Source organism: Thunnus thynnus, chromosome 12 (genome assembly GCF_963924715.1).
Source record: "Thunnus thynnus chromosome 12, fThuThy2.1, whole genome shotgun sequence".
Classification (NCBI taxonomy): Eukaryota; Metazoa; Chordata; class Actinopteri; order Scombriformes; family Scombridae; genus Thunnus; species Thunnus thynnus.
This window is the reverse complement of record NC_089528.1, coordinates 10,539,066-10,556,347: the sequence shown is the minus strand read 5'-3', so window position 1 is coordinate 10,556,347 and position 17,282 is coordinate 10,539,066. Positions and strand designations below refer to the sequence as shown.

Sequence of the window (17,282 nt, the reverse complement as noted above, 5' to 3'; positions counted from 1 at the left end):
CAACACGAGACTCTTTACTGGGTAAACTGAGCTGATATGTATACATTTGCAAAGAAATTGTTTTGGGAATAGTCCCAAATAAATTCTTAGTAAAAAAGCAGGACTTAGTAGACACCTAAAGTAACTTGAATACAATCATATCGACCTAAAATTTCCTCCCACAAGCACTGAATTCAGCTAATAGCAGCTTCATACACGCCTTGTCATGATGAAAGTTAAAGGATAGGTTCACAATTTTTCAAGTCTGTCTTAAAACAATAGTCAGGTACAACATGAACAATGAAACAGGTTTTTCATGCTGTAATCATTCCTCCTGTTCATACTGGCCACTTAAAGATCCTTTCCTAATGCACTTTCAATGTAAGTGATAGGGGACGAAAACCACATCCCTCTTTTTGTGCAAAAGTGTATTTAAAATTTTATCTGAAACTGATATGAAGCTGTCCAAATTAGTCAAATCAAGTGGATATCCCTCAAAGTTAGTCTTTTTAGTACCAAAGTCCCATTTTTCCCATTTTCCCAAATTCCCATTTTTGTTATGATCCTTCCACTGCAGCTGAGACAGAGTGAATTATATATTAAAAAGAAGATATACACTTGATTTGACTAACTCAGACTACTGAAGCATCATATTAGCTTCATATAAACTTTTGAATACATTTTTGCATGAAAGGAGGAGGAGGGTTGTGGATTTTGTCCCTCATCACTTACACTGACAGCGCATTAGGAAAGGATGGTCAGTATGAACAGCAGGAAAACCCAGTTTAATGTTAATATGGGAACCTGACTATTGTTTTAAGACAGACTTGAAAAACTGTGAACTTTAAGACTACTCGTCATTCATTGTATCCAACCTTATATATGCTTGAATAATATTGAAGCACTCAAGAACAAAGCTTATATAAAATATTTCCCTCTACTTTCCCTCTTATTTTGACAACATCATGTAAGATATTTAGGATATTATTCCTAAAAAAAAAAAAAAGTAACACCAGGCTGAAAAGTTGTGTTTCACTGTCCTTTCTGGTTGAAAGTTTTGAGTCTGGTTCACCAGTGTGCTCTCTTGCACCTGTAACCACACCGAGCAGTGATGTCACAGCGTACTGAAACACCCTGGAGTACATTTCTACATCACTGCAGCAAGGTGAGAAGTTAAACTTAAGACTGGAGATCAGCAAAACAAGATTTTCAGATGGTGTTAGGTTAGTCTTAAAAGAAGTCAGAGAAGGATATAGTAATCATTTGAAGTGAAAACTTCTATGGATGTTTGCAGGTTTCTGCATGACAATGATTGTTAATTGTAAGAATAACAGCAAAATTTAATTTTGATGCGCTTAAGACCAAAATTTTATGCTTTTATACATACTGGCCCTAGTTAACAGTATGTACCAGTTACATGATAACAATCTGTATTTTTGGCTTGTTGCTACAGTCCTTGGCAACAGTAACACTGGTTATCTCATGAGGGAGACTGCACGCTGGACCTCTGCATAAGTTTGTACAGGTTGCCCTGGGTGTGTCTTGAAGTCAGCTTGTTTCCTGCAGTCTCATTGCACATCTCAGGGGACAGCTGAGCTAGGTACTGTGTCAGCTTCACAAGGCCCACCAGCAGAGCTCCGCCACCCAACATCAAACCGGGCCACGTCAATGCAAACAAGGTCTTCCTCAAAGTGTACTTCCTGCTCAGGATGACGTCATTTGGGTGCCTTGTGAGGTCAACAAAACATGATGATTTGCTCCCTAGGTGAGCGTCCAAGCTCTTTTTTACTCTCTGGACTTCATCTTGAAGTTCTGTCCGATCCATCCGACATTTGGGTATGTAGAAACACTGTGGAAAAAAGGATATGATTCAAGTGTCATTTTTATCAAGTGACCTGCTTGTCACAGTTGGAAGTGCTGATTGCAATCAGCAAGACGAGCTGCAAGGTTCTTTTTTGATTCAGTTTTTTGTCTGTTAAAGATTGAACAGTCCCTCTTTGCTTCCATGCTGCACTGATACTGAAAATTGTTTCATACAGTTCCTCTGAATGGAGCAGGAGTTCAGCATGAGAGCAGCAAGCATCTTCCAATAATGTCTGCTGGCTTATTCACAAGCACACATGAATCATGAGCACTGCTACTTTTTCATCCCGTGAGCTTGTTCACTGAAGTTTTTTACCTTTATTACTTTCACAGGTATAAGTCCCTGCTATGGCTATGGCTATAATATGAAAACTAGGATGTCCTGAGTCCTGAGTAGCAGAATTTAGAGCTACTGTGCCTAGTGGTCCTACATGTCAGTTGTACATAGACATAAAGCCCTAAAGCTCTTATCCACTCGAGGGTTACTATCTTGCAGGCGTTCTTCCCTGACAGTCGACAATCCACACCTGGTGTGAAGTAGATCCAAACCTGACGCCAGTAAAGCTCTAAGGTAAGACCTAAAACCTGGAATTTGCTTCCATAAATCCCCACCTCAGGAGCGAGAAGAACCGACTCCTCGTCAAAGTGTAGAGAAGCCGTCTTATTGGAGTCTGTGAGGTTAACCGTCACATCGAGGCACGGCACAGTGCTCACACCCCTGCAGTCCACCCACTCCTGCAGGATTTCTGTCTTCAGCAGCACACAGCTGGCCTCCTTCCAGTTACTGGAAGACAAGAGCCAGGAAAAGTTCAAGGTACACAATCCACGTGTCCCCCAACACATGCAAATAAACTCACACCAGAAAGACAACTGATGTTTCTTATTAGATCTCTGATGATAGGTGAAATGGAAACTTATACCCTTATGTTGTGGTTTTAGGATTATGTTATACTGCCTTTATTGCCCAAAGCACATTATAAGACTTTGTCTCACTGCTGCCTGTGTGAAGATGTTCCCAACAGGTACCATCAAAGGTGAGCTGTGGGACTTGGTCACTGTTACTTTACTGCTCATTAGACAGAGGCAGAGGAGGAAACTTCTTAGGGAGGAAAGGCAGATAAGGATTCAGCTTTCAACTTTTAATTCTCAGGAGACGAAAGAAACTCCCTACAGAGACGGTGAATTAATTAAAAGGAACCTATTAGGGTGACGAATATGGGATGATAATGACGCATGTGGCTGTGTGTACAAATACTGACACTGAACTTCATACAGTATTTCTTCAGCATAGCAAACTGGGGGATCCGCATATGCAAATGTGAACTGGTTACTGCAATGAAACTGTGAAAGACAACTTGCTCTCTGTGAATTCATCTTTAAATTTCCCTGACAATAGGCCTTATGGAAGCTCATCTCTGCCAGGAGAATAAAAAGATGAAAACGTGTGCATAATAAAACAAACTAACAAAAAATCAAATCAAAACTATGAGGTACTTACTATCTCATAATTTTGACTTTATTTTTTATTTCGTCTCGGCAGTTTGGCCGTTTCTCTTTTTCACTTGCTTCTGCTTGATCTGGAGAGGAGTTTCTCCATAATATCTAAACTGTGAGTCATAAAATGACTTTATTCAGACAGAATTCGAATCATCAGTTTTGATGATTGAAAAAAACCCAGAAAAACTAATATTTGCTGGTTCCAGCTTCACAAATGTAAAACTTTGCTACAGTTTTGGACTGTTGGTGAGGCATTTTTAGAAATGATTTCTCAATCAATCAAAAAATAGAAAATGTAAATCTACCACCGTTACCTTTATGAAGCCATTTGCATGAGTAAACCAATGTGTAATAACATCTCTACTATAATCCTTCATATTACTGTGTTATATACAGTACCCTCTAGCAGGAACAGACTACAGTGTACCTGTTAACATAAGGTTTGATTATAGCGATGCCGACCACAAACAACATGAGCACCGAGAAGGCCATCATGGTGAAGCCCAGCAGGATGGCTCTGTCCTCCCCGACACTTGACACCAGCAAGGTACGAGCTCGCTGACCCCCACGTCCACCCACACCTCTGCTCCACTCCTGCTCCTGTGCTCCCACTGTGTGGATGAACTCCCTGTGTCTTTCATACACACACACACACACACACACACACAAATTCAAAAACTTCAAATATCTGAACAGATCCAGTCAGATTTATATTTAAGTAAAAAAAACATGTATGCCTAACACCAACACCAAGGTCATTTTCAAGGTCAAACTTTTGCATCTCAATATCTCCATATGATAATTTCAACATCTTCCTGGATAGATCATGTAAATGACCAAACCACAAAAATAAAAAAACTATTCAACAAAAAAACTATAACTAACTACATTCTTCCTTTAGCATTTCCTCTTTATATTTAGCTTTGCACAACAGAGAACTCATTAAACATTTAGCCAGTCAAAACTAGTGCTTTTTACGACATTTCTTAGCAGTATAAACACAAGTCAATAGGTAATGTTTCAATGACAAGACACACTTTAAAGGGGCACTCCAGAAATGTAGTGTTATACTACCACCTGAATTGTGAGAGACAGACTTAAAAAAAAAAAAGAATGATCAAAATCGAAGCAGCAGAGACAAAGATATCTGTCTTTCAGCTCTAAAAACACCGGACCCTACATTTCCCATAATGCAACAATGTGACAGCATCTTTCATTGGACCCTCTAAGCCTGGTAAATACACACATCATCAATTCCACAACCCCAGTTCATAACACAGGCTCTCTGGAAGATTTAAGACTTCAAGCCCAATGCAAGATTATTTTCTCAGAGAGCTCCAGGGAGCCGCAGAAGACATTTTACAACTATTTACAATCTCTTCATGACAAGTAAACTGAACTTAAGGTGTAAAATCAACAGGATATTAATTTGTTTTTTTACAACCCTAACATACAGTATGTACAATCATGGATACTCATATATGCTCAAGCTCAGTTAGAAATCTGAATCTGAAGCTTTATTAAACAATGTTTTTCCTTCACAATAAACTACTTCCATCAGTAGTCTCAAAGCCTTGCCGGCTGACCCAGTCGATTGCCCTCTTACCGTGTCTGCCGCCTGCGAGCACCCTGCAGGTTGATGTTAATGGGGATACTGAACGACCTCCGGGGAGAAGCTGTGTTCAAGAACATGCCCACTCCTATCTCAGTCACCACCCAGCCCCAAGTATCTGTATCCACCTAACAAGCTCTTCTCTCTCTATCTGAAAGTCAAATGTCCCTCTGTCAGCAGCTGATCATTTCGTATCTCCGTCAGGCTCCAGTGCAGTGAAAGCAGTGACTGACTGAGTGGACTAGATTGCAGTTTATTCTTAGGGGAACACCTTGTTGTTTACCAAGGCTCAAAGGTGAGTGCAAAAACACCTTCCACCCTCTTGTCTGTTTCTATAGAAACCAACACAGGTAAGCCAGGTAGGATGCTAATGGCCTTTCAGTGGGCCCGTGAGATTCAGCTACATGCAGCAGTTGATGGAAAAGTCACGGAAAAGCAGAGTTGCATGAATCCTTTCTCGATGATTAACTTTTAAAACAGAATAAAACAGCATGATTACACTGTTCAGAGTCAGAAAATATTCTCTGTGAAGTCAGCTTTAATGGGCATTAAGCAGCAATTGTGTGCCAAATCAATAATCTTTACACACACTCACATTCACACACCACAGAAGACGTACTGACCCAAACACATGAGTCCTACGACATCCCATTATGCCGTTGGCCTGTTAAGCGTGAAACCTCTCGGACCCGGCAGTCCCGACGCTGTGTGATATGAGAGGAAGATGCTGAGCGAGTTTATATGTGTTATTCAAACAATCGAAACTTCTTGTATTATTCATGGGTTGCAGGAAAAACATATGGAGGTATTGTGACATTTCTGTTTAATATAACATGCCCAAGGCTAGGAACACCACAGCAGGTTGAAAATGGAGCCAACCATTCAATAACACGGACAGCACTGTCATACCAATTTATTCAGTATTGAATACAATACAAGTGTTATTTTGAATATTTTCCATACACCCTGGTGTTAAAGCTTCATATTCTCAGAAATGTACTTTGGTTTATCCAATATATTATATTACTTGTATGTTTTCATGACTTGTATTTATTTATTGTATTTGTGGCAAATGGAGTCTCTTTTTTTTGTAAAACAGCAAAGTTATTCATACCTGTAACCTACTAGAGGGCAGATAAGCCTGGCACATTTCACCCCAGCGTCTCCTCAGGGTTGCGGGAGAATCAAGTGCTTTTGATGAAACTGAAGAAAACAAGATTAAATATGTATAGAGCTCAGTGTACTTTACCTCAACCTGGTAACCTGAGACATTGCCTTGACCGTGAGGCTCACGGCTTGGTGCTGCAATGCGGACGTGACTCTACTAGAACATAACATAAATGCCTAATGCAAACGGACTACTGCAATCATTTCAGGCTGCACTGTTTTCTTTCCAACGCTGATTTGAATTATTCTGCCCTGTGTCGCCCCTGCTGAGCCTCCTCTATAGGAGAAACCTCACATGATCTCTGTTTTCCACTTCTAAGAAGTTCTGAGATGACCTTGTACAATGGTGCGACAAATTCCTCTGATTATCCGGACTAGCAGTTGTAATTGGACGCACAGTGTCTCTTGTTATCTGATTATGCCACTGAACAACATTTCGGAACAACATGCGCAGACAGAGGTCGGTGTATAAAAGGCAGCAAGTCACTGAGCAAAATGGATAATCACCAAAAGAAGAATCTAACTTTTCTAACCATTGGACTGATATTTATGCTGAGCGGCATAGAGTACGGTAAGTTCATTATGACAGCTTTATAGACTTGAAGACATGAGATAATGGTCTCATTAGAGCAGACTGGAATAAGAATCTGCCCGGCATTTTTGGCTGTGTGCTCACATCACAGAGGATATCGCATCAGATTTAATTGAAATATATTTTGCTGTGGGTAAATGAGGCATGTCATTTACTCCCCTCCCTCCCCCCTGGTTTTCTTTCCTCCAAACTTATCCTCCTCCATCCATTTCTGATGGTCTCAGCTGTCATTCTGCCAACAATATGGAGGTATCTCCAGATTTTGGAGGCCCCTCCATACTTCCTGGGTCTGGGTCTGTCTGCGTTCAGTCTGAGCGGGCTGCTCACGGGCCCGCTGTTTGGGGTCTGGTCAGACCGGAGCAAAACTACGAAGTCCATCATCCTGTTCTCCAATTTCTTTGAGATTGTCGGTGAGTCGCCGAACCACAAGACAAATCACATGACAAAAAGGGTCAGATTTTAGAAGACACTGGCATGACTGTATGTTTGTCTGTTATGTGAAAGTCTGTAGCTCCTATTTGGGCTTCGTCAGAAATTATTCACTTACTTATTTACTATTCACTCCATACCATAATGTAAGTCAATGAAGAGGATTATAAATGGCTCTAGATGGCAAAATAAAAACAATGTCAGGTCATTTCTTTCATCTGGCAGCCTGAGCAAGACATGATAGTAGTTACCTTTCACCTACAACAACACTACAACAGCCAGGAGCACTAACGAACCAAGTGGTATCTATAACCTTGATAACGACCCCACAGAGGTTAAATATCTGCAACTCCCTACCAGTCAGTTAGAACTGAAGAAGCCCCTTGAATGAGGGCTGAAACATCTTCATCTTCAACCAAGTCCAGTTACCCTCAATAACTGATAATCTTCACATAGTTACCTTTCAGTTAGTGACCATGAATTCTACACTGTATACTTTTTTTTTTTTTTTTTTTTTTTACAATACATTGTAGAGATAATTTGAGGTTAAAAAAAGAAGACATAATGCTTACAAGACATTTGGGCAACACTACAGCTTAGCAAACACACTAGTAGACTAAAGTTAGTAACAAGAGTCTACAGCCATGCTAGCAGCTCTGTGAGGCTATATTATATCATGGATGTATTAAAAAAAACTGGATTCACCAACGCCACTCAGCCTTGCAGCCAATTTTTTTCCAATTTTTTCCCTCAAACTGCAAATAAGATGAATTATTACTCTTTTTATGATGAAGGTTTTTTGTTTGTAAAACTTTCCTGGAGCCTAGAAAAGCTTGCTGCACATATTCAGTGGGTTGCACAACTGGGAAGGAAACCAGGAAGCTAGAAAACTTTTTTGGCCAATGTGCCAGGCAAATGATTGAACATGTCTGACATCCAGTTCCTATAATACATACATAAGCTATACTTAGACATGTTGGTGTTTGCTAATTGCAAATGCCAGCATGCTAACACCCTCACACCGACGATGCTAACATGCTGATGTGTAGCAGCTATAGTTTTTACTATGGTCACCATCAAGTTTAGCAATTTAGCATACTAACATTTGGTAATTAACACTAAATAAAGGCATAAATGGAAATATTGGTCAAATTAAAAATTTGACCTGATGGTGGCAGTAGATGAAAAGTTAAGGGGTCCCCATAGTTATCACTGTTCATCCTGAGGGAGACATGAGTGTGTGTACATAATTTCATAACAATCCATCCAATTGTTGTTGAAATATTTCAGTCTGGACCAAATCAGTGGACCCACTTGTCGGACCGTCACGCCGCCAGCATTGCTAAAAACAATTTTTGGATACAACCTTCAAGTCAAGCATTTGTTTCACACCTGAGAAGCATTTTGTTTCCCAAACATGATTTTCATTTTTATTTGTCCTCAGGAAACTTCATGTATTTTCTTGGATATTCAAAGTGGCTGTTGTTGTGCAGTCGGCTTGTAGCAGGTAACACACACACACACACACACACACACACACACACACACATACACACACACACACATACATGCATGTATGCAGTGAAATAACACCCAAACATGCACTATATCAGCATGTGTGGAAGGTGTGAAGGTGAAACAGAAGGATGCTGTTTTCCTCTCAGGTATCGGTGCAGGAGCGGGCTCCTCCATCTTTGGTTTCCTGACTCGGAGCACTCGGCCAGAGGAGCGAGCGGGTATCTTCGCAGCCATCATGGCGTGTCGACAGGCCGGCCTCCTTGTCGGTCAGTTTCCCCCCTTCATCCTAACAGTGAGACTGGTGTCATTTCTCTACCTCCTCTGTCTTCTGAAAAATATCAGACACCAGGAAGAATTTTGTGATGTCCTCTTTGATGTTTAGTTTCAACTGTGAGCAGGAGACACTCAATAAAATCACTAAGGTGGAGGCTACTGTATCCACATCTTCTGTTTTTATTCCATCTCCTCTTCAAAGTGCTTCCTCCTGTCTCTCCAGGGCCGGCGTTCAACCTGTTCCTGAGGCTGTGTGATTTCAAACTGGGGCCCTTTGTTGTGAACAAGTATACGTCTCCTGGGGTAACAGCATCCAGATAATCAGTAATCTAAGGTTCTCCGAAAGCCTCATGAATACAGAAACAATCTTCAGAAATAGTCGCTCCTCTTTCTGCACTCATGTATTTTTTTCTTTGTTCTCTTCAGAGTAAGAGGAATACAAAACACCTGCAGCGATACTCAGGCCCGTAACAACCTGTATCGATCTATTTCCGTCTCATGAGTCTTTCTGAATAAAACACCTGTAGCACGGATGTAGCTTAAATGAGATATAACAAAGCAACTCTACGCCTACTTCCATTTTCCACATAATTTGACACTGCACGTCTCTCTTGATTTCACTGTGGCAGGTTATATTATTCTTTGAGCACTCATAGTCTCTCTCTCCAGATAGTTTTCTGGTATTTTGATATTGTAAAAAGAACTTTCTTTTTTTGGCTGTTAACTTATAAAATATTTAAGGGCACTTTTTTTTCTCAGATCTTCATGTGCCTGTTGTGGGTGCTGCTCCAGTTTGCTGTCCTGGCTATGTACTGGGATGTACCACCCATCAGCTCCACAGAGGGGGGAGCGGCGATGATGGAGATGAAACAGGAGGAGGATGAGGAGGAGATGCCGCTGATGGGGTCCGACGAAGAGCCGGTGCACACCTACAGAGCTGTCATCTCCGACCAATCGGAGACCTCCGCCTCATCTGAAATGCAGCCCTTCCACGGCGCCTCGGCGGTTTCAAACCCTTTCAAAAACTTCAGCGCCAGCAGAGGTGAGTGAGGAGGTTTGACTGCCTGTCCTAAGCAATGATTGTCAGCTTTCCTCTGCCCTGTTTGTGGGATTCAGGTAGGATGAGGTGTCACTGCCAATGCACATGTTTCGTATCTGCTCTATTGATTTTCTCACATGCACACACACACTGTCAATGCTCCAGGTCTCTCTGTGGATTGGTGTGTGGCATGTCAGATCAGATTCCCCATGTATTGATTGGACCTGTGTGTATATGTCTGTTTTATGTCAGATTGTGTGTATATATGTGATGTCAGATGTCTTATTGGATTAGTGTCATAGTAAATTTACATAGGATGCAAGCAGTGATTGTGTGCCGCTATTGATTGACTTTTTCTGTACTTTGTTAGTCTCCAAACTGTGTGTGTGTGTGTGTTTGTGTGCACGTGTCAAACCTTGGTATCGATTCTCTCACTCTTTGAAGATGTGGCAAAGGGATGGATAACAGACTTCCTTTTTTATTGACTTGCTTGCTGTGGTTGACTTGTGGATGAAATGGAGACAGAATTGGTAATGTGGCCAACATTCGTCTTATTGATTCCTTTTTGTTTTGAAGAAAATCTACAACACCAGAAACTCCAGAGCAAAACTGGAGGATGTCTGCAGCTCTTGCACATACTGTAGCAGTGTCTGTTGGCTGTTAGCAGTGTGCCTGGTATTCGCTTTCCTGAATTATTGATCTTCCCTGACTTTTTGTGTATCGGTGAGGAACCTTTGAAACTCAAGCAGATCTTTCACTTTCTTTCATTCAGTTTTTTCTATTCCCGATCAGAGCACAAAAAACACAAGTAAAAGCTGTGAGATTTTTTTTATTTTTTATTTTTGGGAAGTGTGTCAAATGTTTTTTTTCCCTCTACCCCTATTTTTCTCAGTTGAAAGTCACACTGTTGCCAAAGTGTTGGGTCTGAGTTGGGTCAGTATTTCTTATTTAGCATTAATAAGTATACAAACAATTAATAATGGTTTAAAGGAACAGTCTGACATTTTAGGAAATACACTAGGTAGATATTTTAACTGCTGACAGAGCCAGGCTAGCTGATTCCCCCTGTTTCCAGTCTTTGTGCTAAGCTAAGCTAACCGGCTCTTGACCGTAGCTTCATATTTAACCGACTCATATGAGTGTGGTATCAAAATTCTCATCTAATTTTCAGAATGAAAGTGAGTGAGAATATTTTCCAAAATGTTGAATTGTTCCTTTAATGAATGCTTTTTTAAGTAAAACATAATTCTTATCATATGTAATGAAAGGTGGTTTCAACACATTTATGAATGGTTTTAAACCTGCCATTTGTACATGTGTACAGTTAAGAATGCTTTAAATAACACACTGTAAAATTGTTTTTAGCCACTATACAAATTCCTTTTTAATGGGTTATACAAAAAATATTTTGAAGTTAAAAGTGTTACTCCACCAGTTTTACAGATGAAGATTAGATTACTTTTCATGAGGTGTACTGCTCAGTTCTGGAGGAGCCTTCAGTGTTGGAGTTACACATTTTTAACAGAAAGTCTGAATTACAAACTAGGGGCATGGAGTTGTGGGTGTTTACCGGGCAGGGAGGATCTGAAGAAAATACTCTGGGAAATATAGGACCCAGTCTTTTTGGAGCTTTACCAATTTCTAGACGCTAAAAGTCAGGATATCTCAGCCTCTGCTTTGTTTTTCTTTTAATCTGTCTCTGCAAGGCCTCCAACTTTAAAGAAATACAATACTAAATTATTTGAGGTCCCCTTTAAACCCATATAATAAATATTAAAACACATAACCTTTATTTACCTTCAAAGAACATGTCCACGGGCCTCTGTATTTATGCACACATGCGCATGCAGTGGCTTACTAAAATTAAATCTCATAAATAATAGTGCACCACACTAATAACTGAACCATAGTAGATCACACACTGATAACTGAACCATAGAAGATCACACACTGTAATATTGAGCCATTCCTCCAGCCATCTGGCACATACTTCCAAATTTAGCAGCAAGCCCAGCTCATTTTTCCTCCTCTCCAAGTCCATAATGGAGATTTTGTTCCAGAAAAAAGCTGGTATCAAAATTTGGAATTCATTAAAAAAAAAAATTTCTGTGTTATCATGTTTTGAACATAAGAAAAAAGCAGAACTCTCACTTATCTCTTCCAAAAGAAATAGACAGTTTATTGAACCAGAGGATCAACATGACCAACCAGCCAGGATTCGTCACACCTCCCTCTTTCAATCTTGACATTACTTTCAGATAGTCCAAGTTTTCATTTCTCTTTAAACTTCTTTATCTCAACATAGCTTGCCAGTTGAAACTTTCAATTTATTGGTGCCACTTGAGCTTGTTTTATGGGTTTTCTCTTTGGTTTTCTGGTTTTATCCAGTATATCTCTCTGTCTTTCACTCTGTAGAGTTCCTGAGAGAGGAGGTGGTTGTACTCCTCACGGCTCAGTTCATCACTCTCTTCAATCAGACAGCGCTGGAGGTGAGAGCAGCCACCGTTGAGATCCATCAGCCAGAGTTTCCAAACATTTCACACAATGTCAAACTATTTTACCCTGGATTTCTTCCACACTGCATCAATCTGGGCCTTACCTGGAAAGACCTGCTCTGTTAGAATATAATCAAGTATCATTTAATACTCAGAGTAAAACTGATAAAACAAGTGAACCTAATCAGTCTCTGTGTCCTGAACATGAAGAGTGAAGACACCTTCTCTCCTCTCATTAAATCGTGGTGACTGGATAGTCGCACAGTGCTGACCTGGATTGTAAAATCACTTTAATATCAAAACAGAACAATTCTTTTGATCTGGCCTGAGTGAAACATTTGAAGGACTCAAAAAGGTGCTCATTTCAGCTCTAATAAGAGTCTCTCCTCTTCTACCACTGACTGAATCACTTTATCTAACTGACTGACCTTGCAAACATCTTTCTAAAACCCCCCAGACCATGGTGACTCCTCTGACGCAGCGCTACTTCAGCTTTAGTGAGCTGGGCAACAGCCTGATGTACAGCTTGTGTGGGGTGGAGGTCATCCTGGGCTTCTTCTTTGTGCGCTGGCTGAGCAGGAAGGTGGCGGACCGCGTCGTGCTGGCCGTGGGCCTGGTCATCTGCTGCGCCGCCTGTATCTGGTGCCTCATCTTCCTCTGCAAACCTCGAGGTGCTACCCTGCCCGGGACACATACAAACACACAAACAGACACACTCATGCAAAGGTACACACAGGCTCAAAAACGCATCAATTTCTGTGCCAGATCCTTTCTGTGAGGCTGGTGTTGGTGTATAGAGCACAGCGGAGCCAATATTGGGTTACACACTGGCTGAATTGACTGTGCTCTGTAAATGATATCGCTTAGCTCTCGCAGGCCAGCAGGAGATCATACAGGCAAACTGGATCCTGTATGTTCATGTTGGCCTGCGTCTGTTGCAGCTCGTCACGTTTATCGCTCTGATTACAAGTGACAGGTGCTGGAGCCAGGGAGTGCCTGAGTACATATAAAAGGATTACAGTAATCTAATTAGACAAAAATGCTATTTGTTAAAGCATATCCTACATTTGTTTGCTATTTGTTACAGTTACAGTTAAAACAGCCAAACAAAGAAACAAAACCTAAAAGGGGAGATACCTGCAAAAAATTATTTTCATTTGGACCACTAAGAAACATGTTTGATTGGTGAAATTGCATTTTGATAATAAGATTATAGGCTTCCAGCTTAGACGGGAACATCCAACATTTTGAGTGGGCACAAATTCACACAAACATGTGCATGATGCAAAGCAGCAGAGAACAAAAATCTAGTGGCTGCCAGCTTGGCAGTGGTTTCGTCTTCAGATAGAGCTATCTCTGGTGGTGCCAACTCATTTGTGGAAGGAACTTAAAAACCAAGAGAAGAGAGGCTTGATAACTGAAGTATGATCTGTCACATATACTCTGATACATTATCATTATGTACCATACATAAAAAGCAACAAAAACTAATTGAATAGCTGTAATTTACTAAATATATGAATCTTATGAATCTTAATCATATGTGAGAGATTGGGTTAGATGACAGTCTGTAAATATCATTGTACAGTGTTGTAATCCATATAATTTTGGGGCAAACTATTGTGATTCAGTAAAACCTCAGTATTATCTTTCGGTCCCTGCCAGGTGGTTATGGATGGGAGCTGTCGGCCTTCATCATCGGAGTGTTTCTGCAGCTGTTGGGGCTTCCCTTTGTGGCCGTGTCTCAGGTGTCTCTCTTCTCCAAAGTCACTGCAGAAAAAACACAAGGTTGGCTCATTTTACCATGGCACCTTTTGCATGTTTCAACATATTAAAACAACAGACTGCTATTTGATATAAGGAAACGGTTATACATACAGTACTTTGAAACCATATTTTAATGTTTGGACATGAGGGAAATAAGCTTTAATTCTTTGTGATGTGTCACCAAAAGGATTCAGCCAAGGTGTCAGACGCTCAGTTGGGGGCTTGGCCACCATCTTGGGTCCTCTGTGGGCTGGAGGATTGACCAATAATTTATACATAATGCTGGGCATGATGCTAGCTCTCCTCATAATGATCACAGTAAGTAGAATACAGCTCATTATATTATTTCATAGCATCAAACAGATAGAAAATTGCTAACATGAATTAAAGGTATTGTTTGAAATATTGGGGAACACGTTTATTTGCTTTCTTGCTGTCCAAAGGTAACAAAATCAGACTGCCAGCACCTCTAAAGCTCATTATTAAACTTATATCTTGTTTTTTTAATCTGTACAAAAACCAAATGTAAAGATGAAAAGCTAGAGTCCTGTCATCACTGTAAAATTGTTATTTTTACACTGCCTTTTCTACAGATAAAACAACCCAGATGTAATATGTTATTTAGTGAGCTTTAGAGGTGCTGATAGTCTGGTTTTACTTCTCAGACAGAGCCAGACTAGCTGTTTCTCTCTGATTCCAGTCTTTTTGCTATACTAAGCTAAGCCAATCATCTCCTGGCCATGGCCTCATATTTAACAGACAGATATGACAGAGATATCGAATCTTCTCATCTAACTTTCAGCAAGACAGTAAATAGGGGAGAACTGGGTTGAAAGTAACACAGTAATTTTCTCAGAGCCCATACAAGTTTGATATGTCTAACTGTGTCAGCACGCAACACTTACCAGAACCGCAAAAAATCATGTGGATACTTTCACAGAGTTTTACCTGATGACGGTAAGTAAATTCACTCATGTGGTAAATTTTTTTAAATGACAAGTTGTGTTTATTGTTTCATGTGTCATAGTCATGATTTTAACAGGTGTCTCTTTAGTCGCTCTACAGTAGCAATGTCATCTTCATCATGAAAAAGAAAGTAACAATGTGCAAGTTCCATTCAAAGTCAAATTATACCGAAGTCGTTCGACATTTGTACAAAATAGCACCTGTCTGTAATGTTAAAAATGACGTTTATCTGAAAAGTATTACTTTTGTCCTGGTTCTCCCCAAAGTGTATTTCTCAAAATATTTAACTATTGAGTTAATTTTAATAGTGTGAAGAAGCTGCAACTGACATTATTAAAACATTATCTCAATGATTTTACTTTTCTACCCTATAAGTACATTTTCTATTAGAAACCAATCAAAACTGGCTTAAGAAAACTGATTTTTCCCCCATTCCCAAATTGAAAAATAGTAGCTTCAGGGGTGCGCTTGCTTATAAAATCCTTAAAAGTATACTATGCAGGATTTTCCTAAAAAACAATGTACAAAAATAATCCCTCTCAATCATCACTTATGACCCACTAGAATTGTGTGGTGGTGTATTTATCTGAAGAAACCCTTCCCTCTGCCTGTATTTTCTTATTATTTAAGTATTCAGGACATCTTCTTGGCATCAACCTTTGGGCAGTGGGTGTGTAGCCTCTAGCTAATAACAGCATGCAGGTGTGAGGTCGGGACTCGTAGCATAGAGACCAGGTTACATCACTGTCTCCGTCTCTCTCCTCTGCTCCGCTCTGCCCTCTGTCTCTGTGTCACGGATGTATAAAGAGCTGCAGGTCTGTGTGTCTGCTTGACGGAAGGAGAGGCTGAGCGACACACACACACAGAGCAGAGAGGCCACAGGATGAAGCTCTGCATTCACACAAAATCCAGCAATACAGCACCTTCCTGCAGGGTTGTGCGGAGATGTGGGCGTATTTATTTGTGCTTTAGAATGTAACCACCATGAAACAATAAGAAAATAATGTTTTATTTATCTGATTCACGGCTTTGTTCTCGCCAGTGCTGCTCCCTCTCTTCATCCACTCTCTAGCTCGCTCGACCACCACTGCGCTCTCTCTCTCTCTCTCTCTCTCTCTCTCTCTCTCTCTGTCTCTCGCTCGCTTGTTGAGCCGGGGAGGAGAGGCCAACTTTACAAACACACAGCATTCAAACTGACAAATCCTGCATAGTATTCCTTTAACTCAGCAAGCCTTTGATGGCCTCTTCTTATTGCTTGGAGCTCTCTATTCTCTAAAGCGATATCATGCTGTACATTTTACAGGTTATGACGGTGCTGTCCTACGACCGTCTGACTGAGCCCAGGGCAGTGCAGTGCGCCCAGAGCTGTGACAACGGAGGATAGAGCTGCAGTTTGTCTGAAGAGCCGGAGAGGCTAAAGACAGACAGCATGAATGCCCTTCACTTCTGAGAGAATCAGTATAAGTTTACTGCAGAGGAAAGGGTACGACTGTGGAATAAAAATGTTCAGATAACATATGTACCTCAGAGCCTGTCATAGAGGGGATCTTCAGATTTTATTAGAATCTATCTTGTATGCACATCACTATTAGACTATTAATTATATTTTACACAAGGGGGCACCATTGCTCTCATATTGAATATTCAGAGGCGTAATTGAAGATGAAAGCCATTATTTTTAAACTAAACTATTTATACTCCCAGGTGTTGATGAAAAGATAAGAGAGCAGATTCTTCCATGTGACCTGTGTATCAAATTTTCATTTCTTGTCCCTCATCTTTCTTTCTCCAGAAAAAACAAACAAACAAACAAAACAAAAAAAACACATGCTGACAATGAAACAGTTGACACAATGAGTGCAGAAGTGGAGTTGTCAACATTTTAGCAGCTCCATGTCAGTGGAGCTGATAGAAGAAGAAGGTGAAAGAGAGTGATGAAATACATATTTGGAGATATTTATTTGTACAGTGTTGGAGACTAAATGCATTTACATGGTTCAAATAAAACTCAAAGCCTTGCGTGTGTCTAATCCGTTCCCCCATATCATATGTGCAAATGAGAAACTCCTGAATTAAAACCAAATC

The 17,282-nt window shown here is 40.4% G+C and overlaps 2 protein-coding genes across 2 annotated transcripts; one reads left to right on the top strand and one right to left on the bottom strand.

Annotated features, from left to right (window-relative positions):
- Window positions 1-740: 740 nt before the first annotated feature.
- On the bottom strand, window positions 741-5,226 carry kcnmb3 (potassium calcium-activated channel subfamily M regulatory beta subunit 3). The gene is made up of 4 exons (XM_067605335.1): window positions 4,946-5,226; window positions 3,767-3,967; window positions 2,455-2,626; window positions 741-1,828 (listed from the first exon to the last, which is right to left on the bottom strand). The coding sequence occupies exons 1-4, from the start codon at window positions 5,029-5,031 to the stop codon at window positions 1,460-1,462; spliced, it is 828 nt and encodes a 275-aa protein (XP_067461436.1). The 5' UTR covers window positions 5,032-5,226; the 3' UTR covers window positions 741-1,459.
- Window positions 5,227-6,528: 1,302 nt separating this feature from the next.
- mfsd8l2 (major facilitator superfamily domain containing 8-like 2) lies at window positions 6,529-16,980 on the top strand. Its single transcript, XM_067605327.1, has 11 exons — window positions 6,529-6,689; window positions 6,935-7,120; window positions 8,584-8,646; window positions 8,804-8,923; window positions 9,154-9,233; window positions 9,690-9,972; window positions 12,385-12,458; window positions 12,922-13,135; window positions 14,130-14,252; window positions 14,419-14,549; window positions 16,501-16,980. Exons 1-11 carry the CDS (start codon window positions 6,614-6,616, stop codon window positions 16,579-16,581), a joined length of 1,431 nt encoding a protein of 476 aa, XP_067461428.1. The 5' UTR covers window positions 6,529-6,613; the 3' UTR covers window positions 16,582-16,980.
- The last annotated feature ends 302 nt before the right edge of the window (window positions 16,981-17,282 follow it).

What these genes read in the sequence shown, in the direction of transcription:
- kcnmb3 (XM_067605335.1), bottom strand. Translation starts at nt 5,031, where the DNA reads ATGTTCTTGAACACAGCTTCTCCCCGGAGGTCGTTCAGTATCCCCATT. An exon ending in ATCAAACCTTATGTTAACAG is followed by an intron (nt 2,627 to 3,766) that starts GTACACTGTAGT and finishes CTTGTCTTCCAG; the next exon opens with TAACTGGAAGGAGGCCAGCT. An exon ending in CGGTTCTTCTCGCTCCTGAG is followed by an intron (nt 1,829 to 2,454) that starts GTGGGGATTTAT and finishes TTTTTTCCACAG; the next exon opens with TGTTTCTACATACCCAAATG.
- mfsd8l2 (XM_067605327.1), top strand. Translation starts at nt 6,614, where the DNA reads ATGGATAATCACCAAAAGAAGAATCTAACTTTTCTAACCATTGGACTG. An exon ending in ACAAGTATACGTCTCCTGGG is followed by an intron (nt 9,234 to 9,689) that starts GTAACAGCATCC and finishes TTTTTTTCTCAG; the next exon opens with ATCTTCATGTGCCTGTTGTG. An exon ending in TCAATCAGACAGCGCTGGAG is followed by an intron (nt 12,459 to 12,921) that starts GTGAGAGCAGCC and finishes AAAACCCCCCAG; the next exon opens with ACCATGGTGACTCCTCTGAC.